The following is a 21,981-nucleotide window of genomic DNA, read 5'->3' on the forward strand; positions in this document are numbered from 1 at the left end:
GTCATAATAAATTGGAACAGTATTAACTCCCTATGACAGGAAAAAGTCAAGCCTAACAATAGCCAAACACAGAAATTAGATGTACATATTTGTCAAACTCACAAAGAGAATTCTTCTCGTAGGCGCCTTCTATATTGCTTCTTCGGTTTCATTGTATTGAAGTAGGGCAGCTTGATAACATCAGGCCACACAGCTGGACAAGGGCTACCACAGAGTCGACTGAAAACAAAGCAAAAAGTAAGAACAAGGAAGTGAGTGAATCAGCATCATAAAGACCAGAGATTCTAGAAGCAGAAATTATTACCTCCTGAGGTCTAGGGAATCTTGACTTATTAAATTAGAAGGCATGCAGAAAGGTAAAACCTGACCTCACTGCTGTAAGGATGGAAGGAATAGGACAGAAAGAATGGTTACAAGATAGTGAAGAGAAAATAGTGGCACAGTAATCCAAAATGATCCATATATTTGGTTTTGCGAAACATGTTTTTAATCTTCCACAAAGGTGTTCATTATCAACTTTGTTCTGATTAATTAGCATTAATTTCAAAGAGTTCAGCTAGTCCTATAATGTCCTAAAGGGAAAACTGGCAGAAGAGAGCCTAAGACTAGAATTCTGATGAAAAACTGAGTTTACCGCATAGTAAACAGAGCTATATACCACCTTTTAAAAAGTCTACATTAGCCTGTTGTATTCTTCCCTTTAACCATATTGAAAACAAAACAAAACCCAATTCCATCCCAACCCCAGACCTTCCCCAAATCCTCTATTATAGGCTCTTTTATAAATATGTTTACATGCTATATCACTTACTAAACTCTGAGCTCTTTGAAGGCAGAGACCTATCTTATTTATATCTGAATCCTGAAGTTTGACAGAGAAAGGAATTTGTTATAGACAGGCTGAATAAATTTGATCTTAATCTAACCCAAGAAAGAACAGAACAGCTATCCTGAAACAGCATGCTTTTTAAAAAAATTTTCTTTAAAAATATTTTGGAGGGGGGAGTTAATTAGGTTGTATTTATTTATTTATTTAAAAAAATTTTTTTTAAATGACAGTAGTAGGGGTTGAGCCCAGAACCTCACATATGCCAGGCATGCATTCTACCTACTGACCTATGCCCTCCCCCTGAAAGTGGCATGCTTTTATATGAAGAACTAATAAAAAATATGCAAAGAAAGACCTAAGAAGTAGGTAGAATACAACTTCTTTCCATATATAGCCCATGACAAAATATATGATAAACCTGACTGAGTGAAGAGAAACTTACTTGGACATAAGGAGCATAAAATCATTTAGTAGAATGATTGAAGTGTTAGAAATTAGAGGACAAGATTACCTATCTCACCTGGGCACTCAGAGCACATGCATAGATGTACCTGATCAGTTCTAGCTGAGCCAGTTCCAGATTGGCTTGAAAAATAGGCTTCTTTGTGAACAGTTCCCCAAGGATGCATCTAGAAAGAGTAAAATTGAGAGGTCAGGAGAGAAATCCCTGGAGTCAAATTAAAGTGTGTCTCAATAAACTTTTACAGTATATCAGGATGTGTGGTATACCATGTTTTAAATAAGCTCCAAAACTCAGTGCCTGAGTTTCATAAAAGAAAATATTTCCTGCAGTGGAAATAGTATAAAGGATTTAAATGTGCTGGTAGATCAAACTCTTGCTACCTATTAAGGACAGCCTATAAGCTGAGGAAAGGAGTCAAGAGTCCTTTTCTATCAATTCCACTGTAAATTAAGGAAATAATTAAATACTAAAAAAACCCACACTTCAATTTTACAAAGATGTTCAGCAGTTCCAATAAAGAGACTATTAGCTTTTTTCATTCATCTGCTCTACAGAATGTGCATTATATTACAGCCTTCTTGGCAATGTATTTGTAAAGAAAAGTTTATTGTCATCATCCAGGATCAGTTTCAACAGGACTTTCAAATATATTATGCTGAAACAAACTTAACCATTTAAAAAAAGGCCTTTAAAAGCTATACTGGCATATTTACATAGTCTCCAAATATCGCTCCACAAATTACTAATTACAGAGGAAAACTGGTAACTATTTAAGTGAGGAGAAAAGACAACATTTTAAACAAGTGACCAAAATTAACATCATCATAAGAGGCAAACAGGGTTCATGTAAGTACAAATGTGATACCTTAAAAAGAACACTTATGAAATTAAAAAAAAAAAAGACCATAAATTCTGCCACTTGCAACAACATGAATGGACCTAGAGGGTATTATGCTTAGTGAAATAAGTCAGGCAGAGAAAGACAAATACTGTAATGCTATCACTTATATGTGGAATCTAAAAAATAAAACAAATGAATATAACAAAACAGAAACAGACTCATAGATAAAGAGAAAAAATTAGTGGTTGCCAGAGGGGAGAGGGAAGAGGGGAGAGGTGAAATAGGGGTAGAGGATTAAGCAGTACAAACTACTATGCATAAAATACATAAGCTACAAGGATACATTTTATAGCACAGGGAATATAGTCAATCTTTTATAATAACCTTAAATGGAGTATAATCTACAAAAATTCTGAATCACTATGTTGTACCCCTGAAACTGAAATACTGTAAATCAACTATACTTTAAAAAGAACACTTATGGAATATTCCAGCCAAAATCAAAACAAATAAAGGCTAAGGAACTGTCCCAGATTAAAGACTGACAACTAAATGTAATACTTGATACTTGATACTAGAGTATATTGCATGCTCTATTGGGTGAGGTATTGTTTCTAGGACATGATGAGGGTACTGACAAAATTACAGTATGAAATATAGGTTAAAGTACTCTATTAAATATAGTGTATCAATGTTAAATCTCCTGAATTTGATAATTATACTGTGATTATATTAAAGAGGATCTTTGTTCTTAGGAAACGTACATTAACTATTAAGAGGGAAAGGAGCATGATATACATAACTACTTTCAAATAGTTCTGGAAAAAAATATGGTGTATGTATATATAAACACAAACATTTTAATCTATGTGCATACTGTATATTGTATTACATATGTACACATATATTATATATACACATACCATATAATATACACACACATGAATGTAAAAGCAAACGTGGCAAGGTGTTAAAAATTAGTGGATCTAACGTGAATGATCTCAAAATAATTATGCTGAGTAAAACATGCCAGAGGAAAACAGAGTATATACAGTATGATTCCATTTACATAAAATTCTAGAAATGAAAATCAGTCTATAGTGATAGACAGCACAACAGTGGTTGCCTGGAATGGTATGGTGTGGACAGGAGAGAGGGATTACAAAGGTACACATGGCAACTTTTGGAGGGGACCATTATCTTGGTTGTGGTGATGATTTCAATGGTATATACAATATGTCAAAATTTAAATTACACACTTTAAATAGACAGTTTATTGTAAACCTCAATTGAAAAATAAAAAAAATTAGTGAATTTGCATAAAGGCTATATTAAAGTTCTTTGTACTATTCTACTACCTTTTCTGTACATTTGAAATTATTTCAAAATAAATTTAAAAATTATATGAATATTCTGTACTTTTTTGTGTGTCTGAAGTCCTTCCTTTTTTAACAAATAGGGAAAGAAAAAAATGGACTATGGAAACTCTTCTCTGGTCTGTGCTTTGAAATGAGATTTATTTACAAATGCTCCCCAAACCAACGTTTATACTCATCATTCTGTATCCGTAGGTTCTGTATCCACAGATTTAGCCAGCCATGAATTGAAAATATTCAGAAAAAAAATTCCAGAAAGTTCCAAAAGGCAAAACTTAAAATTTACCACACTGGCAACTATTTACACAGGATTTACGTTGTATTTACAACTACTTACGTAGCATTTACATTGAATTAGGTATTATAAGTAATAAGAGATGATTAAAAGTACACTAGAGGACATGTGGGAGGGTGTGTTAGATTACATGCAAACACTACACTATTTTTGTATAATGGACTTGAGAATCCCCAGATTTTGGATGCAGGGGCTCCTGGAACCAATCACCCCGTGGATACAGAGGGATGACTGTATATAGTTTAACTTTGAAATTCTTTAGCTTGACAAAAATTGAGAGAGCAAAACAAATCTAGTTTTTAAAGTTATTAGCACCTTTCTTATAACATTTGTTAACCTCAAATAACAAATTCTACTTTCAGTATTCTCACAAATCTTATCCAGAGCTAGAAAAGTAAAAGTAAATTTTTTTTATTATTTTATTATTTATTTTTTTAAACATTTTTTATTGAATTACAGTCATTTTACAATGTTGTAAAGTAAAAGTAAAAGTAAAATTTAATACTGTTTCTAATATTAACTGCCAAATCAAATTCCAAATACAGTGTTAACACAACTGGTAACATAAGATATGCAGAAAGAATAAACTCAGCTGAGTTTCCAGACCTAGGTATAATTTATTGTACTAGTCTTTCTGGTTTCTCCCAATTTTCAAACTGAACTGCTCCATCAACAATTCTGTCAGAAACATCCTACAAAAATATCTTCAGAAAGACTACCATGGATTATCAAATGTCAAGCAAAATCTCAATTCAATGAGTCATTGAGTTTTAAAGAAATTTTAATTTTCTGTACTTTTTAATTTCCAATTGTGTTTTTGTGTTTTCTTTTATTTCAGTTTCCAGTCCTTTGGTGGGGAAGACATTATATAATAAACACTTTGCTACTACACTGAGGTGGCAGGTTGCACAGACAGAAATAGTACCAACAGAGCTATGAACTTTCCTTGTGCATCTTAATGGGGCGTTAACTTTAGAGCCTAGTTGTGATAATTTAAATGCTAATACTGTTAAAGCAAATAGTCCAGAACACAAAAATGCCCAGCTTGAGTCAGTAAAATTTAACTAAAGCTTCATTTGAATTAGGTAGGCTACCACAGAAATCATGCTCTCTTTCTCCATCACCCTTTGGAATTTTGAAACAAAATCCCTGTACTGCTTCTTTTATTGATTGATTTTATTATTATTATTATTTTTTAGCAGAGTTCTCCTTTACTTTATTGTGTGGTTTTTTTGGGGGGGAGGGTAACTAGGTTTATTTGTTTAACAGAGGTACTGGGGATTGAACCCAGGACCTCGTGCATACTAAGCATGTACACTACCACTGAGTTATACCTTCCTCCCTCCTGTAGTGCTTCTTTTAAAGAATGACATTAATAGAGGAGAGAAAGAAAGGGAAAAGTGATATGCTCCACTGGTAAGTATGTATGTCAGAATCCTAAAGTGTAAAGGTCCAGGTTAGTGTGCATCACAAATCATACAGCATAAGAAACAATTAACTAACATGCCATTTAAAATGTCTATGCCTCTAACATACAAACTGTGGTCTATAAATACCATTTTCTACTAAAAGAAACTAAGGCTCCTTAGAGAAATGGCCGGTTCCAGGTCTGGGGTAGGAAATGAACAGGATGAGTCTGGAATCAGAAATCAATGAAGGCTATCAAAGACCACTATGGTCAAGTCAAAAGGTACAAATAATTAACCTGAATAAACTTCCACTGGCCAAAGACTGGACAGTTTGAAGAAGAATAAGGATGATAACTAAATGGATTAAAACCATCAAGTATGTTTAAATCCATGGGTGCATAATGAAACTAAAAAACAAACCCAAAATAACCTCTCTCTGATACTAGGAACCCTCACTATTTCAAAAATTGTTAAATAAAATGAAAATTAAACCTTTAATTAAAACTTGTCTACATCATTTGTACCTAGGGTTAGTCAAATAGGTAAGTTATCTTTATTCCAAAAAAGAATGATATGATTAGAATATCATATCACAAAACAACCACAAGTGAATTAATGGATGTAGAGACCATTAATAGCTAATAACATTGCAAAAAAAAAAAAAAATAGATAATGCACCCAGTTATTGCCTGTACTCTGGGCAGAGGCTCCCACTGCTTCATACCCCCAACCTGGATGTACCAGTGACTACATGATCCATCAGAAGTACTCAAAACCACCTGTAAAGTAGTTTTAGGGGCAGGGGATGGTTGGGAACCAAACCTGAATTCATCTACAATCCATAGGAAATAAAAGGAATAGAGAACTATGTTAAAAAATCACCATGCGGATGCAATCAGCAAAATCCAGATTGTAGGAAACTCTATAGGGCAAACGACCCAGTTTCTCCTAAAAAAAAAAAAACCCAAGAAAGATGGAAGGAGAATCTATAATTAAGACTTGAGATAATCCATTGTAATCTATGGACCTTATTTGAATGTATTTGGATCTAAATTCAAAGTAAGCTTAAAAAAAAAAAAAGACAATTAGGGAAATGTGAAAAAGAAAAAGACTGTTTCTGACATTAAGAAATATTTAAGTTTTTTTTTTTTTGAAATCTGGCTAAAAGTTTTTCCCTATCCTTCTGAATTTAAAGAAAAGCTGCCAAAACCAATGTAGAGATAAAAAAGGATACAAGTTCAGCACTATGTGAATTACAGACAAAAGAAAAGGTGAAAAAAGCCTTACCCACAGCTCCAAACATCTATTGCTGGTGTGTATCGCTCTTCTCCCAGCAGAAGTTCTGGAGGTCGGTACCACAGGGTAATGACTTTGTTTGTATAAGGGCGGCTGAAATGTAAAACATAACCATGACATAAATTTGCAATGGCTTCTTATGAAAAATACTTGTACAATTAAATGCAAATTAAAATAGCTGCCAATTGAAGATGGGATCACCAAAACAGCTCCACAGCAACCTAGCAGTTAAAAGTAAACTAGACAGAAGTAGTTGATGAAAAAATAACTCCTATTCCAATTTGGATTGATTTATTTCAGTCTAAGGTGGATTCAAGAATTTAGATAGAATCTACTGTCTAAAATCCAGGTGGGTAACAAATTAAGAAAATTAGGGAATTCTGACAGTTATTGCAACTTGCAGAATATAAGCATATCCAAGAATTTAAAAAATTCTTTCCTATTTCTCACATGTAGTTTCTATGAATGACTCACCTCTCTTCAGAATTATAGAGACGAGCAAGTCCAAAATCTGCTAGTTTGATCTGCCCACTGTAAAACAAAAAATAATTGTTTCCATAAATAATAGCAGCAGCCTCCAAATTACATCTAAAAAGTCAAGTGCTAATTTAGGAGTTAAAGTAATTACAAATATGAATTTTAACCTCTGCTCTTTTAGTTCTACTCTTAATGGTCACTCTCTCAGAATACGTCTTTGACTACTCTAGTTTATAAAGCCTTAGGGTTTTTTTGGAGGGGGCTAATACTATATTTTTGGATTTGACTCTTTAACTAAGTATTTCTTTTATTTTTTTGGCAATCAACAGTGACTAGAATATGGTAGATTAAATACTTACTGTTGGGGCAAAAAGAATGGCTTGTTCTAGATTTAAAAGAGATTTAAGAGGCCTAACAACTAAACCCAATTCATAATCCTTGACTGATTGTGGTTTGAACAAATTAGCTATACAAAAGACATTTTTGACATAATTGAAAAAATACAAAATATGGACTGCATGTTAGAAGATAATAGGTAATAATTATTTTTGTCAGAGTACTTAGGATCAAATGTAATGATGTCTGTAATTTACTTAAAAATAAGTCACGCAGAAAAATAAAAAGGACACAAATACAGTAAAATGTTAATTGTATATGCATTATTAATTACATTAGTGTCTCAATTTTTCCTTATAACTTGACATTTTTCATAATAGATAGTAAACTGCCACAATACTATGGCTATAACAGATTTTTCCAAACAGAATAATCTTTAATCTGACCAAACAATTTTTATGATGAATGAGGCTCCTTCTACCAGCATGCTGCCATCACTTCCCACACCATAAAGACACAGAATTAAGACCTTACAGGGGTTCTCAAACTTTAATATGGAACAAGAATCACCTGAAAAAACGTATTAAACATTTCCTGGGCCCCATTCCCAGAGAAGCTGATTTAGTAGGTCATGGTCCATGAATTTTTAGTTCGAACAAGCTCACAGGTGATACCAATGGTGTTGATCTGCGACCCACACTTTGAGAACCATTCCCTTAAAGGGATCACATCCATGTTTCACTCTTAAGTATTTTGTCTGTGACAGTGATATCAAGTAATATTTCAAAAAAAAATGCAACACAAAATGTTGGGTAACTATTTAAAAAACATTTTTAATTATTTTGGATTAATCACATTTATCTAAATTTTAAGCCTATTCATTCACATTTACAGCGTACGTTACCTCCTAGGGAATGAAAAGTCAGTTTACCTTTTTTAAGGGACTAGGGATATCTCATGTGCCTAGATAGCTCAGATCAAGCAGAAAAGTGAGACAGATGGAAAAAAAGGCTATTCTAGGAAGTGCTCCTCAAAGTCTGAGCAATGGGACAGAGTATTAAAAACAAGGCAACTATTAGCAACAAGATTTTACATTAAATCAACCCTTATAGTTCCTAGTAAAGATTACAGGTAACTTACCCATTTGTCCCACACCTTATTACATTTTAAGTTCAATTTATAAGCAAATTCTGAGAAAAGCAAAAAAGAAAGGAATAGCTGACTTGAGCCCTATATTGAGACAAAAAGGGTTCCTCAAATTTCTTGGCATCCTTACATTGATCCCAAGACTCAAGGCAAGTCCCACCATGGTAGGACTGAAAGTTAAAATGGCAATAGATATATGGTCATGGAAAATCAGGCTAGAACTAAACATCACCAGCACCTAGCATATTTCCTAATCCATCCCCTCCCCTCTCACTCTCAGTAAATGACCTTTGTTGGAAACAAAAGAAGCCATCAGGTGGGAGCTATTTGACATTCTTCTACCTATAAACTTATTTGCACCTATAATCTTTCTTCTTTCCCTTCAATTACCGAAAAAGTGTGTCAATCTCTTTTCCTGTTCAAGGATAATCGGTACTACTACCTGTGGCCTTAACCCCATCTCCTCTAGAACCTTGTTGCTTTAAATCACTTTGGTTCTTTCCTGAATCTTTACCTCCCTCTCTATTTCCCTTAGAATTTAAACATGTTCAAACCTCTGCATCCATAATAAAAAATTAATAAAAACAAAGAATTAAAGTGACACCTACAATCACCTTGCCATTAACAGTGCTACCCACCCATTCACCCTACACTGTCACCACTGACCTTTTAATTTTCAGATTCTATCCTTGGGTCTTAAAATATATTTGCATCATCTGACACCTATGACCACTCATTTCTTAAACCTGCCCATTTGCATTCATGGTATTTCCTTATTTCCTTCCTGTTTGACCATTCCCTCAGATTCTATTTTCTCACATCTTTTCTATGCTCCGTAACTCTTGAATCTACATTGCTAGCTTTGAACTCCCATGTGACCATATGCCTACTTGATATTACTACCCTGGCTACACAACAGACATATGCAAAAGGAATTTACTCTTCTCCCCACCCAGCCTGCTCTTCCTTCTGTATTCCCAACATTGACCATTGTGCCACCTACCTAGATAGTTCTCAAGTCAGATATCTGCAAGTTATCTCAAAGTACTTTTATACATTCCCCACCATTCATTCACTCACCAAAGTCTATTGACCTATCAAGTCCATCCTGTCCATCTCTACTTGCAATGCCTTGATAAGTTCAAGAACTGACCATTTCTTACAGTATTCTTTATAGGTCTCCCTGCCTCCAATCTATACCCCATATAGCGCCCATTTAGAGTGACTTTTCTAAAACAGAAGATTAATTGTCTCTCTCCTCTATCTAAAATGATCTGGCCTCATTTCTACTTGTGTCATTAATATATAATGAACATCATGGAGCCCAACCCTGCTCTCCTCCCTTTCATCAACTGCTTTCTCTTCGTTGTCTGGCTGAGGACTCCTTACCATTCTCTCTAGGCCATCTCACCAAGAAGTCTCTGTGTAAACAGAACTAAATGGGCAAGAGCAGAGGCTGGGTGGATTAGACTAGACCATGAGACTCTTGCATCCTACTTAGCAACCTGAGAAAGAAATTAAGGTTAGTCTAGAACCTCATCAACTTGCTGAATATGGGAAGTCAGGGACAGAGAGGGGCCTGACCCATCCGAAAGGATACCAAGCAGGACTGTAGTTATTCCCTGGCCTGAGACATACCCTGATAGAGGAGCAAAAGGAAAACAGGAAAGTATATTAATACTACAGTCCAGAAAGCTGCAAGATGATAGCCATCATTACTAAGTCCTTGGAGCATTATTACTGTGGACATAGATTAACCAAGTCCAGCTTTAATGAGAATTATGGGTCAAAGAGATAGTGACAGAAAGGAATCTTTTCATACCATGTATTATCTCATAAAGGTATTTAAGTACAAATATATATACAAATATAATTTGAAATAACGAATTAATTGTATCATTTAAAAACAAAAAATCAACAAAACCAGCACCTTTAAATGGCTGTCACCTGTAGATAAAGTTTAAGCTCCTTAGTGAGATATACAAGATCTTTAAATTGGCTCTTTGCAACTGTCCAGTGTCATCTCTTGCCATTAGGTGCTTCACTCTTCTTGCCCTAGCAATAATGACTTGTTTACAGTTTTCCAGACATAACATGCTATGTTATTTTCACATTTATGTGCTTTTGTTCATGCAATCTCTTTTGCCTACAAATGTAACCATCTTTTGTCAGTCTTTGTGATAAGTTCCTATACATTCCTCAAGATTGCACATTCCCAGGGGGGATAGCCCAAGTGGTAGAGTGCATGCTTAGTATGCATGAGGTCCTGGGTTCCCTACTACCTCCTCTAAAAATAAATAAATAAATGAATCTAATTGCCTCCCTGCCCTGCCCCAAATAAAATAAAATAATTAAAAAAAAAAGACTGCACATTCCCAGATGCTCCCAAATTCAAGAAAAAAAAAAGCTTAATAAATGTTTATTGAATTGAGCAATTTATTTGTTTAGCTTCTCTACTAAACTCTAAACTCTCCAGGGACCAATCACCCCATACGGGATTTTTTGTGCTAAAACCAGGACAGTCCTGTAGAGTTGGTCATCCCACCCCACAAAGACAGAAAATATGTCACAATCATTCCATATTCGGATGTAGACGTCTGTTAAATAGAATTGAACAGAAATGTTTAAAACAATGGGTGCATCAGACAAAGACGGCTGTAAACAGCCCAATCACCTAAAGAACCAAACACTGGCCTTATTATTTCAGTGGTACCAGACTTGCTTTTTATTCCTCAATTAGGTATGGCTACTACCAAAGACTAGTGTGTTTAACACAATGGCTATCACGAATGCAATTTAGGCAAACAGTCAGAGAGAAACTAGATGATACAAACTTTTGAAGAATTAACACCATTCTTCACCAAATTCCTGTCTGTCATCTACACTATTAAAACCCAGAAGTAAGTGCTGGGCAGAAAGGTCAGTCACCAACTATACCTGTTTAGTCTGCAATTCAATAACTGAGAAAGTCTTAAGAGTGGCTAAAAGAGCAGGTATGTTTCTCCCCACTAAACAATGGAGAATTTCATTAAGAACTCAATGTGCATTTGAATCTGCATAGGACCACAAAAGTGTTATTTACTAACTATGGCAAAAGCTCTCTAAACATTCCTGTAGGACATAAATGATTCCCTAAAATGTCTGCAATTAAAAAAACCTTTACAATCCTGTCTCTGTTAGTTCCTTACCAATACTGAGTCTGAAGACTCTGCTGATCAGAGTACGCCCTGTCACAAGTTGTTCCTAAGGTACAGACATCAGGTGCACGTAAATGCAAAAAACTACATTACTGGGTCTACCAATAACCCCAATTAACTAGCTGAAACTAAAGAGGTCAGAAAAGAGGGAGAAAATGTTTAACCTCATATGGTTACTATGTTACCTGTTGTTCAGCAGAATGTTAGAACACTTAATATCCCGATGCAGGAAATTCTTTTTGTGACAGTAATCCAATCCTTCCATTAGCTGTTTCATGAATGACTTGATATGGTCCTCAGAAAAGTGCACCAAACCAGATTCCAACAGTCCCATTAAGTCATGGTCCATATACTCAAAAACAAGGTAAAAGGCACCTATGTAAGATGAAAGAAAAAATTAAAAACAAAAGAAAAAGGATGCTGAAATGACAATGACTCAAATTTTAATATAATTTTGGAATTGACCACAAACTCTCTGGAAAAAAAACACTTTATTTTATACATGAAGAAACTGAAATTCAAGCAGTTGAAAAACTTGCGCATTCTAATAATAAATAACAGAACTACTATTTGAATTAATCTTCTGACTCATAGTCCAGCACTCTGACTACTTACTTCTTGAGGGGGACAACTGCCCCAATTAGGTTGTATTACCGGTCTTTCATGATCTAAGTCAATTGGCAAATTACAGACCCTTGGGCTGAATGTAGTCTGCTGTCTATTGCTGTAAATAAAGTTTTATTTGTAACACACACACACAACCATGCCCATTTGTTACATATTTTCAAAGACTTCTTTTGTAGAAGTCTTTACCCTAGTAAACAGCACTCACATAATATGCCAAGGGTATATTCAGTATAAATTACTAATGAAATTTATAGTATTTAAGAATTGAAAGAAAGATGAAGCATCTAATTCCCTCAATTTAAAAGCAGATAAAAGGCTAAAAGAATTATGAAAGATTTGAAATCCACAATATCTTTTGACTTTAGGCAAGGTGCATGATAGAGGCAAATATTACAATATAAGAAATACTAGACCTAGTTAGACAATGATTTATCCAGTCTAGAATTCTTCTCTCAGTAGCATAAAATCAAGGATTCTTAATCTAAGGGGACTTCAAGGACTCTCTGAGCTCTCTGAAATAACATACAACATTTTAAACATATGCGTATGCAACATTTTAAATGTATGTTTTTGAAGAGTGGATCCGTATGATATTTAAAGAGGTCCTAAAACGTAAGCACTGCAGTAAAGGAATATCTTAGCTTTAGCTAAGACTTCATACAACTTAATAAGAAAACACTGAAACTGCAAAAGATGAGTAGACAAAAGACACAAAGGGATAACTCAAAAAAGAGAAAATTAAGTAAAACTGATAAACATGAGGAAAAACTCAGAATGTAGAATGCAATCCAAAATAATGATAGCATTCATACTTCACCTAACAGATAAGATGACAATCTTTAAAAAAATTAACTCAACAATAGGGAGGATAAAGTGAGATGGGCACTCACTGATGGGACATAAATTATTATCTTTCTAAAAAACAATCTAACATTAAATATGAAAATTCCTTTGACCTAATAATTCTACTTCTAGGAAACTATATTAAGAAATCAATCAAAATGCAAAAATTTATGTACAAAGATGCTCAAGGCGGTGCTATTTTTTTTTAAAACTGGCAACTGCTCAATAAGGACAGGTGAAATAAACTTGGATTCATCTATTTTTATGCACAGTCATTAAAACATGTTAATGATATGGGAAATTGCTTATGACAAGTTATAAAACACTAAATATGCCTTGCTCTCAGTTATATTAAAATAAATATAATACATACATATAGTACTAGAAAGAAATATGCCAAAACTCTAATACAATAGTGATTTTTTATGGATGGTGGTATACTGGGAAGGGGTGGGAGAGAAGTGATTGACATTTTCTTTTTCTTACTCTTCTGTATTTTCAATTTTTCCACAATGGGCATGCATCACATCCATTCATTCATTATTTTATGAGTTTAAAAAAAAAAGAACTTAAACAGTACCTGCTAAATTATTTAAAAAGTATAGAATGGCATAGATGAAAGCATGCCCCTCTCCAGAAGCAACCAATTAATATTTTCTTGTGCATCCTTATAGAAACTAACTACACACTGTACAGTTATTTATAATCAGAAAAAATTTAAAAACACATTCAGAAATACACCTGGTATACTTAAATCTATTCTCATCTAAATCTCATAAATTTATCTAAATAGTTACATAAACATAATTTCCTTTTATTTTCTTTAAAACTACTTTTACAGACTCAAAAGGTACTACTCCCCTAGTGCTAACATCTTTGAGGCTTTTGAGGTTCTTTAAAGAAGTCCAGCTTAACTTCATCCATTACCTTCCTAATTTTATGTATTCCAATCATATTCTCTCAACACCCCAGTGTGTATTCACAGATGCCATCTCTTCACAGTTGCCCATCTTTAAACCTTCAGATTTATTTTAATAAAAGTAGGCTGGATGTCATATATAGACTACTTCAAACGTAAGTATGGAAACAATGACTAATTTATCCCCCAAACAGAGACAAAAGTTACAAATCCAGGAAAACAAACTACTAAATGACCTGAAGAAGACTATTCTTAGAAATACCTGCTTCGGATTCTAAACTGTGTAAGTACAAAACTGTAAATATATGGATGCATATAAATGAAGGAATGATGTAAAAATGAGAATAACTGACAAATCTGGGTTCTAATTTCCATTATTTTTATTCTAACTTGTGAAAAAACCCATCAAAATATTGGTCGGAGGAGAATCTTACATTGTTTATGTGTTGGCCTTATTAGTTGTTAATCATTAAAATTAGGGTCTGCTGTAACAGTGATTTCTAAAAGTATAAGAATATACTGATGAAGAATGCACATTTGATAAAATAAGCACTGTTCAGCAGAAGAGCACTCTGTTAACACCTTAATCACGGTATAGATTAAGGAAAGAAGCTGGACATTTGTACAACCTGTTAAAAAATGCAAACAGGTAAACAAGCTAAGAAAGGAAAATAAGATGTGCCAATCTACACTGTAGAAATATGATTCTTTGCTACTACCTTTGTCTTTCTTGAAATCCAGGGCATCCTGTTTATCTGTGACAATTTCCTTCATGTTAACAACACTTCGGTGGATTAGCTGACGAAGGATTTTGATCTCACGAATGGCTGTGATTGGGAAGCCCTCTTTCTCGTTGTCTAGTCTCACCTTCTTCAGGGCCACTAGCTCTCCTGTCACAACAAATTCAAACTGTTATATTATCAATCGGCATTTGGGGGGGGGGTAATTAGGTTTATTTATTTTCATGAAGGTACTGGGGATTGAACCCAGGACCTTGTGCATGCTAAGCACACACTCTACCACTGAGCTATATCCTCCCTGCTTCAATTAGCATTTTTTGGCCATCACCCAGCCAATATGTGCTCTTGCTCAGAAAGACAGATTTACTTATATCTTAATTTTTTTAAATTAAGTATAGTCGATTTACAATCTTGCAGGAATTTCTGGTGTACAGAAAGGTGATTCAGTTATACATACACATACATATATATATATATATCCTTTTCATATTCTTTTTCATTATAGGCTATTACAATGTATTGAACTTAGTTCCCTGTGTTATATGAAAGACAAATTTAATGACTACTTTAATGCTATATGCCAGATATTTTTATATCATTTAAAAAAAATCCCCATGTTCCCTTTCTTACCTTTGATTTTTTTAAAGAATTTAAAATTTAATATTCAGTAAGGCCTAAAAATTTTGGATTATTAAAATATACCAATAACTCATCTGCTTCATTTTATCACAAATAACTAACCCTTTACCAAACAAAAAGCAACTTACAGATTGTATTTTTACCCTCTCTTAAATTCCCAGCAAGCTTAGTAGAAAACATTTATAATGGACAACAAGAAGGAGGAAGGTTTTTAGACAGTAATAATACTACTACTCTTTTGGAAAATTTTAGTCTATTTAGTAACTCTTGGAGACCAAATTAGAACTCAAAATTTACTTTTGCTAAATTTACTTGAGACATCAGTATTGCTAAATTTTTAACCTTCTGACATCTAGAATTTTGTAGCAATATTTACCTGTGTCTTTATCCTTGGCTTTATATACTTGGCCATAGGTTCCTTCTCCAATAATCCCAATAATGTCAAACTTGTCCACACAGCGTTTCCCCCAGTCGCTTTCTGTTTGTCTCCTTTCTCCATAACGAGGACAACAAATTCTAAAAAAAAAAGGCAAAATAAAAATAAAAATTAACAAAAAAATTTTTTAAATTAAGTATATTCAAAGAACAAAACAGAATTATTTTATGATGATTTCCTCTGGCTCCTGAGTCTTTTATCAGTTTCTTTATTAAATAGGCAGGAATCAAATGATATGAAAATAGTCTAAACAGTCTCTCACAATGGCTAGGATAGATTTTTTTTTTATGCTTCAGGAAGACACCAAATAATAATAGATTTGCTGCTTACTTTCTGACCTCTATCGAGCACTGGCTTCCTCAACTATAGATGGGAAAACAATCCCTACATCATAGGGTTACTATGAAAGTAAAACATAAAACTTTGGCAACACTGTGTGCTCAATAAATGGCAACTATTTTTATTACTAAAAGAAGAATGCTAACAATCAGAAGATCAAACACAGATTCTACTTCTTTTGTGGCATGGCAACTTATATAGTTTAGGGGGAAAAGAATCCCACATCTACTAATTTTTCATTAATGTGTACACGGTTGACACACTCTGAATGAAAGGTTTTTTTCCTTTCTTTAATACTCTTAGTTATAGACTCAAAAGATACAATGGGATCAATGTTTATGGTATACTTGGATTTGGGAAATTACTGCTTTTCTAAAAAACACAGCAAGATATCTGTGGGTGCAGATGAAAGGCTTTTATTCACTAAAATAAAATAAGATATACATTAGGCCCAATCTTTGATCCTACTGGTATAGGTTGCAGAAGTCTGAGATTTAGTCCCAACGGTAAGGAAGAAAACTGTAATTAAGGATTGGTCCCTCCAAAAACTCACTTTGGTCTCTTTTTATATGGTTGCTGAGGTGGTGTGATTGCCTTTGGTTCAGGAGAGTCTGGGGGAGATGGATCCCCACCAGGGAGCTCTGGAGGGAGAGGGAGGTCTGTGAGTAGGTGACGTGGCCTTTGTTCCTTCTCTTTCTTTACAGGTTTTGAAGGTAGAGTTTCTTTTGGGCTAAACAATAGAGGAAGAAAAGAAAAAGATGACAATTATTTAAACAATATGCAAATAAAACTTCAAAGATTATAATGTCTGGCCATTAAAAGAATGCAAAGATTTTACTTTTTAGGGAAAAAAAACAGTAATACAACGTAAAGAAACAAAGTTTATCACAATTAAAGACACCTGGATTTTGCAAAAAGAAATCTATAAAAAATTGGCGATACTATTTGTAGATCCTTTAACAAACTCTTTCTTAAATGTCCTTCCTAAAACTCTATTTGGATTTTTATTGAGATGAAATAACACAAGAAGTAATTATCTTAAATTTGCAAAGCACCACTGCAACTCATGGAGTCACCAAACCTACTCTATATTTTAACCAGCAAAGATTTAAATAATGATCGAAAGCCCAACAATGTAATACTACTATACTACTATATAGATGTGGAGAGAGCCTAGAAAAAGCAATAGTATTTTAAAGTGTTTTGTAAGAAATACAGCTAAGCTGGAAATTAAAATTAGTGAAAAATACACTAAATTATTCCATTGGTTTGGAAGCAAAAGGCAATCATATCTGACCAGCCAAAATGGATAAATAACCCTCAATCTAAAAATCTAAGGAGAAAGTCCAAGAGACTATTTCAGAATCATCAAAGCACTGGTAGCAGAAGGCCTCTCACAATAATCAACAAATTATAATAGTCAGTGGGAGAAACAGAAGGATGGCTTTTCTGGAATAGATCAGAAAATTCAGTTTTCAGATCTAATTTTTTAACCACTTCTATTTATGAGTAAAGGAAGGACTTTGTGCCATGCACGTCCTCAAAAAAGAGAGTACAGCATACTAATTCGTGCCTACAAATAAAACCATGTTAGATAGTCCTGTATTCCATCATAGTATCAAAAGGTTAAAAGGTCTTAGAATCCTAAGCACAGTAGGAATCTCTTCTATTTTTCTGATAAGTGGCTATAAAAAAATTTATGTTCTTTCATGAATACTTCCACAGAACCATAAAGAACAGATCTATCTCTTGCAACGAATCTTTTTAAAGCATACTGCTGCCCTTTGTGTGTGAAACAATCTCAAAAGCTACTACTTCCTACCAACTTTCATCATTTTAATCTCTTACATCAGACAGAACAACAGAATCTAGTTTGTACCATATCAACCAGAACTGGGATAGTCAACGAAGTACAAAATGATTATCTGAAAGTTTCTATTAAATTACTGATAGAGATAAACACACAACATTATTTTAATTTGCACTAATATTTTTCTACCCTGGGAACAAAGCCTCTTACCAGAAAACTCTTGAGTCAGGATACAACATAAATTTTTTAAATTTCCCCAAGTTTTAAGACATTCAGGGAAAGAAAATGCCTAATTTTTCAACTACTGTCAAAATATTCTTCATAAATTTAAATTCCTCATGATTCAGAAACAGATTACTTCTTGGTGTCACTAGAATTAAATTATCTGAATTCTTTCACCATCATTTCATGTAAGTTCAGTCTGTTTTATATTTAGGTTTTGTTTTCTCCAAAATTTACTTTATGGTTTCAAATATTGTTTACTACTGTGAAAATGTACATTGCTTCTGAAAAATTTTTAGCATGTTTATTTCAAGAAAGAATGAGTGTTTGATAGGATACATACTACCTCTTCAGGGCACACAAGTTAAATAGGTCAAATCCTGTTTCAAAAATGAATGAATAAATGAGTAAATAAATAAATAAACCCTGTTTCAACAAATTCCAAATATACCAAAACCCCTGGAATAAATAAAATAAAACTGCAATGCTTAACAACATTATGGTCTTTAGCCTTTAGGGTAGGGCACTCACTAAAATAAAACTCTACATAGTTCTGAGGACATGTGGTAGATACAGAGAGGGCCTAATATAGGGAAGCAGATACTCAACATTGAGTCAGTATCAGTGCTGATCTATATCAATATTTCCTGGTTCTCCATTTATACCTGTAGATGGGTTCACATATGGTGAGAAGGTTCCATAATACTTGCATATAATTTTTTTTAAAAAGGTTGCCAAGCTCCATGACTGTTCAAATTTTAGAACCTGGATAGTCTCTTGGAATTTATGATAATGGGATTTAATCTGTGGGTACAATGTAAACACTTCTAATAAAAAGTCTTTTTTGTTAAAGAGTATGAATTTACATCTGAACTATTCAAAATTAAAATTAACTCTTTGAAATTTCAAAATTTAAAGTTAACTAAATATGATCATTTATCTCCTTCAAGCAGTTTTAAAAAGTGATTTATTTTTATAAACTTCTATTAAAATTTTGAGTTGAATACATTAAAAATATTCTATAAGCATTCTAATAGAAAACAAGCATTCTATTAGCAAAATCCAAATGTTTACACAGGTCTTTTCCTTAGTACAAGAGCACAGTACTTTAAAAATATAGCCTTTAAGAATAATGTAGATTTGGGGGTAGGGAGTATAGCTCAGTGGTAGAGCACATGCTTGACCTATACAAGGTTCTGGGTTCAATCCCCAGTGCCTCTGTTAGGAGGAAAAACAAACCAAAACAAAAAAAGAACAATGTAGACTCTACTGAAGTCTGATAAACTCCAAATGAACAAGGATATCAAAAAAAAAAAAAAATGAAGATTCAAAAAGCCCTATGTAGTTAATTAAAAATTTAAAGAAGTGTACACAGATGATCTCCTTAAAAGCAACAGATCACCATGAATAGCTGTGTTCACAAAGAATGTTCTATCAAAGTGGATGTCCAGCAGCCTTTACTTCTTTTTATTTTTTATTTATTTATTTTTTTAGCCTTTGCTTCTTGAAACTAAGAATTACAGGCCATGAATCAGAAAGATTTTTTCAATACTAGTTAAATTTACTCCTACATTTGATACCTGGGTTAATACTCTTGCCCAATATATATGTTTGAAAGAAAAGTTTCATTGTTTTCCCAAAAGGACAAATCCTCTAATACAAGCTTTATGCCATGAATATGCCAAATGATTTCTTAACTACATGCCTGGTGTCATTTCACACAAGCCCTGATCCTGGCTCCTTCAGCAGTTTTACTTATTCAAATAATCAACATCTAATGATTGCATTCTGTGTTCTATGTTCAAAGCACTGTAGGCAATAAAAAGATGTATAAGTTATATTGTTAAACTTTAAGTTGCTGCAGCCTCACATGAAAGATACAGAGAGGAATATGAGTCCCATGTACAACTTTCAGATTTCTTCCTAAAAAGTTTTCTTACATAAAATTATGAAATTATTTTTCATGTGAAAGGTAAGTACAGCTAGGACATGGATAGGGTGGCACCAAATAAAGACAAAAACAAAAAAAATCTTGAATTTTAAATTAGTACATAGTGAAAAAATAAAATTGATAGTGGAAGAAATCTTACTTCCATTTTTCTACCTTTAATAATTTACTTATGCTGTATGTGGAAAACTGGTATTAATGATATATTAAAATATAATTATATTGGACTACTAAATAGTCATACTTCTGGAATCAGAATTGATACATAACAAAGTTTTTCTCACTTCATTCTCTCTCTCTTACACATTGTTAAAGATAGCTACACATACTCAAATAAGCACTGAATGGTCTTACTTTACCCTTTAGCCCCAGTGTGAAAGATAGAAATCCCTATATGCCCTCCATCAATATCGTTTCACCTCTGGAAATCTGCATGCTGACACATGGTAGGTAGGTCCAACAGCTATTTGGTTACCCAAGTAAACTTTCCAAAATGGAGATTCTTATCCATGCTGATACTGTTCTAGCCACTACATAAACTAGTATTTAAACAAGGTTCCTGTGGATAGATAGTGGCCTATGTTTCCTTTGCATGATACTCAACTACTTTCTTTTCCAACAAACTTTAAAAATACATAGCTTGTATCTATGAGAAGTATACTGTGTACCTCAAACAAATTTTTCTACATAAATTTCAGGTTCTGTTCTTCTCCTTTGTAGTTCTCAGGATGTGGCAGAATTCATACATACCTATTAACATTAGAAAGAGCATGTGGAATTTTTCTCTAAAATCAGATTTACCATTATGAATAATAATGGAGCCATTCTTTTACATAATCTTTCCTCTCACTGATTATACTTGCACCTTCTTAAAAGGCACAGAGGGTAGTCTGAAAAATATAGACCTAAAGGGCTGAAATGTATCACCATTCAAACTACTGATGTCACTTGGAAAGTAATGGAGGCTTGGGAATTGGTCTGGGATGCAAGATCCACGTACTTATTTTTATGCTTACAGTGAAAGTTCGTTGCAAAAAATGAAACTCATATCCCAGAGAACAAGAGGGCAGGGTCTTCACAGAAAAAACAGTAACACAAAGACTGTCATGGCATACGTCACTGCTAAATCATATTTGTTTGGTGGTACTTGCCTAGATAGCCCTACCAAGAAATTAAACAAATGTATTTCTTAATGCCTCCCATGAAATCAGATTCATGCTTCATAATCATGTCAGTTCTCAATACTCAGAGGACTCATTAAAATTAGAGCTTTTCCCATCACCCTATTGTGAATTTATATTCTAATTAGCAAAGATTCTACATATTGTCCTTTTGCTTCTTACAGGATAATTAAATTTTTTTTAAAGCAGCACTTTTCCTGATCAGGAGGGAAAAAAAAAAAAACAGCTGTAAAAGACATTTTTGGGAATACTGAGGATATTTAATATTATTATTATTATTATTATTATTGATATGCTAGTTATATTATTAAATGAAAGGTAGTTTTTTTAGGGTGATAAAGTTGTGATTATATAGGAAAATGTTCTTGTTAGGAGAGGCACATAAAGTATTCAGAAGTGTCATGATATCTACAGTTAAAACAAATGCGGCAAAAAGTTAACAACTGGTGAATCTAAGTGAAGAGTATAAGAGTGTTAATTATAATCTTTTGATTTTTCTACAGCTATTTAATGTTAAATTTTTCAATACAAAAATTTAGGGAGAAAACACTTGATTTTTTAAAATCTGAATCAAAATTATCAGTAAATACACCTATGAGAAAAAGGGTTACT

At 33.5% G+C, this 21,981-nt stretch overlaps 1 protein-coding gene across 10 annotated transcripts in view; it reads right to left on the reverse strand.

Annotated features, from left to right (window-relative positions):
• The window catches only part of CDK12 (cyclin dependent kinase 12), a 66,722-nt gene that overhangs the window by 37,952 nt on the left and 6,789 nt on the right, over positions 1-21,981 (reverse strand). For all 10 annotated transcript variants that reach the window (XM_045520749.2, XM_074342909.1, XM_074342908.1 and 7 more), the window contains exons 3-10: positions 16,762-16,938; positions 15,810-15,949; positions 14,774-14,944; positions 11,851-12,040; positions 6,984-7,040; positions 6,501-6,602; positions 1,381-1,458; positions 103-219 (exon numbers count right to left, since the gene is read on the reverse strand). In XM_045520749.2, coding sequence (XP_045376705.2) covers positions 103-219; positions 1,381-1,458; positions 6,501-6,602; positions 6,984-7,040; positions 11,851-12,040; positions 14,774-14,944; positions 15,810-15,949; positions 16,762-16,938 — 1,032 coding nt within the window. The remainder of the gene's footprint in view (positions 1-102; positions 220-1,380; positions 1,459-6,500; positions 6,603-6,983; positions 7,041-11,850; positions 12,041-14,773; positions 14,945-15,809; positions 15,950-16,761; positions 16,939-21,981) is intronic.

Source organism: Camelus bactrianus, chromosome 16 (assembly GCF_048773025.1).
Source record: "Camelus bactrianus isolate YW-2024 breed Bactrian camel chromosome 16, ASM4877302v1, whole genome shotgun sequence".
Classification (NCBI taxonomy): Eukaryota; Metazoa; Chordata; class Mammalia; order Artiodactyla; family Camelidae; genus Camelus; species Camelus bactrianus.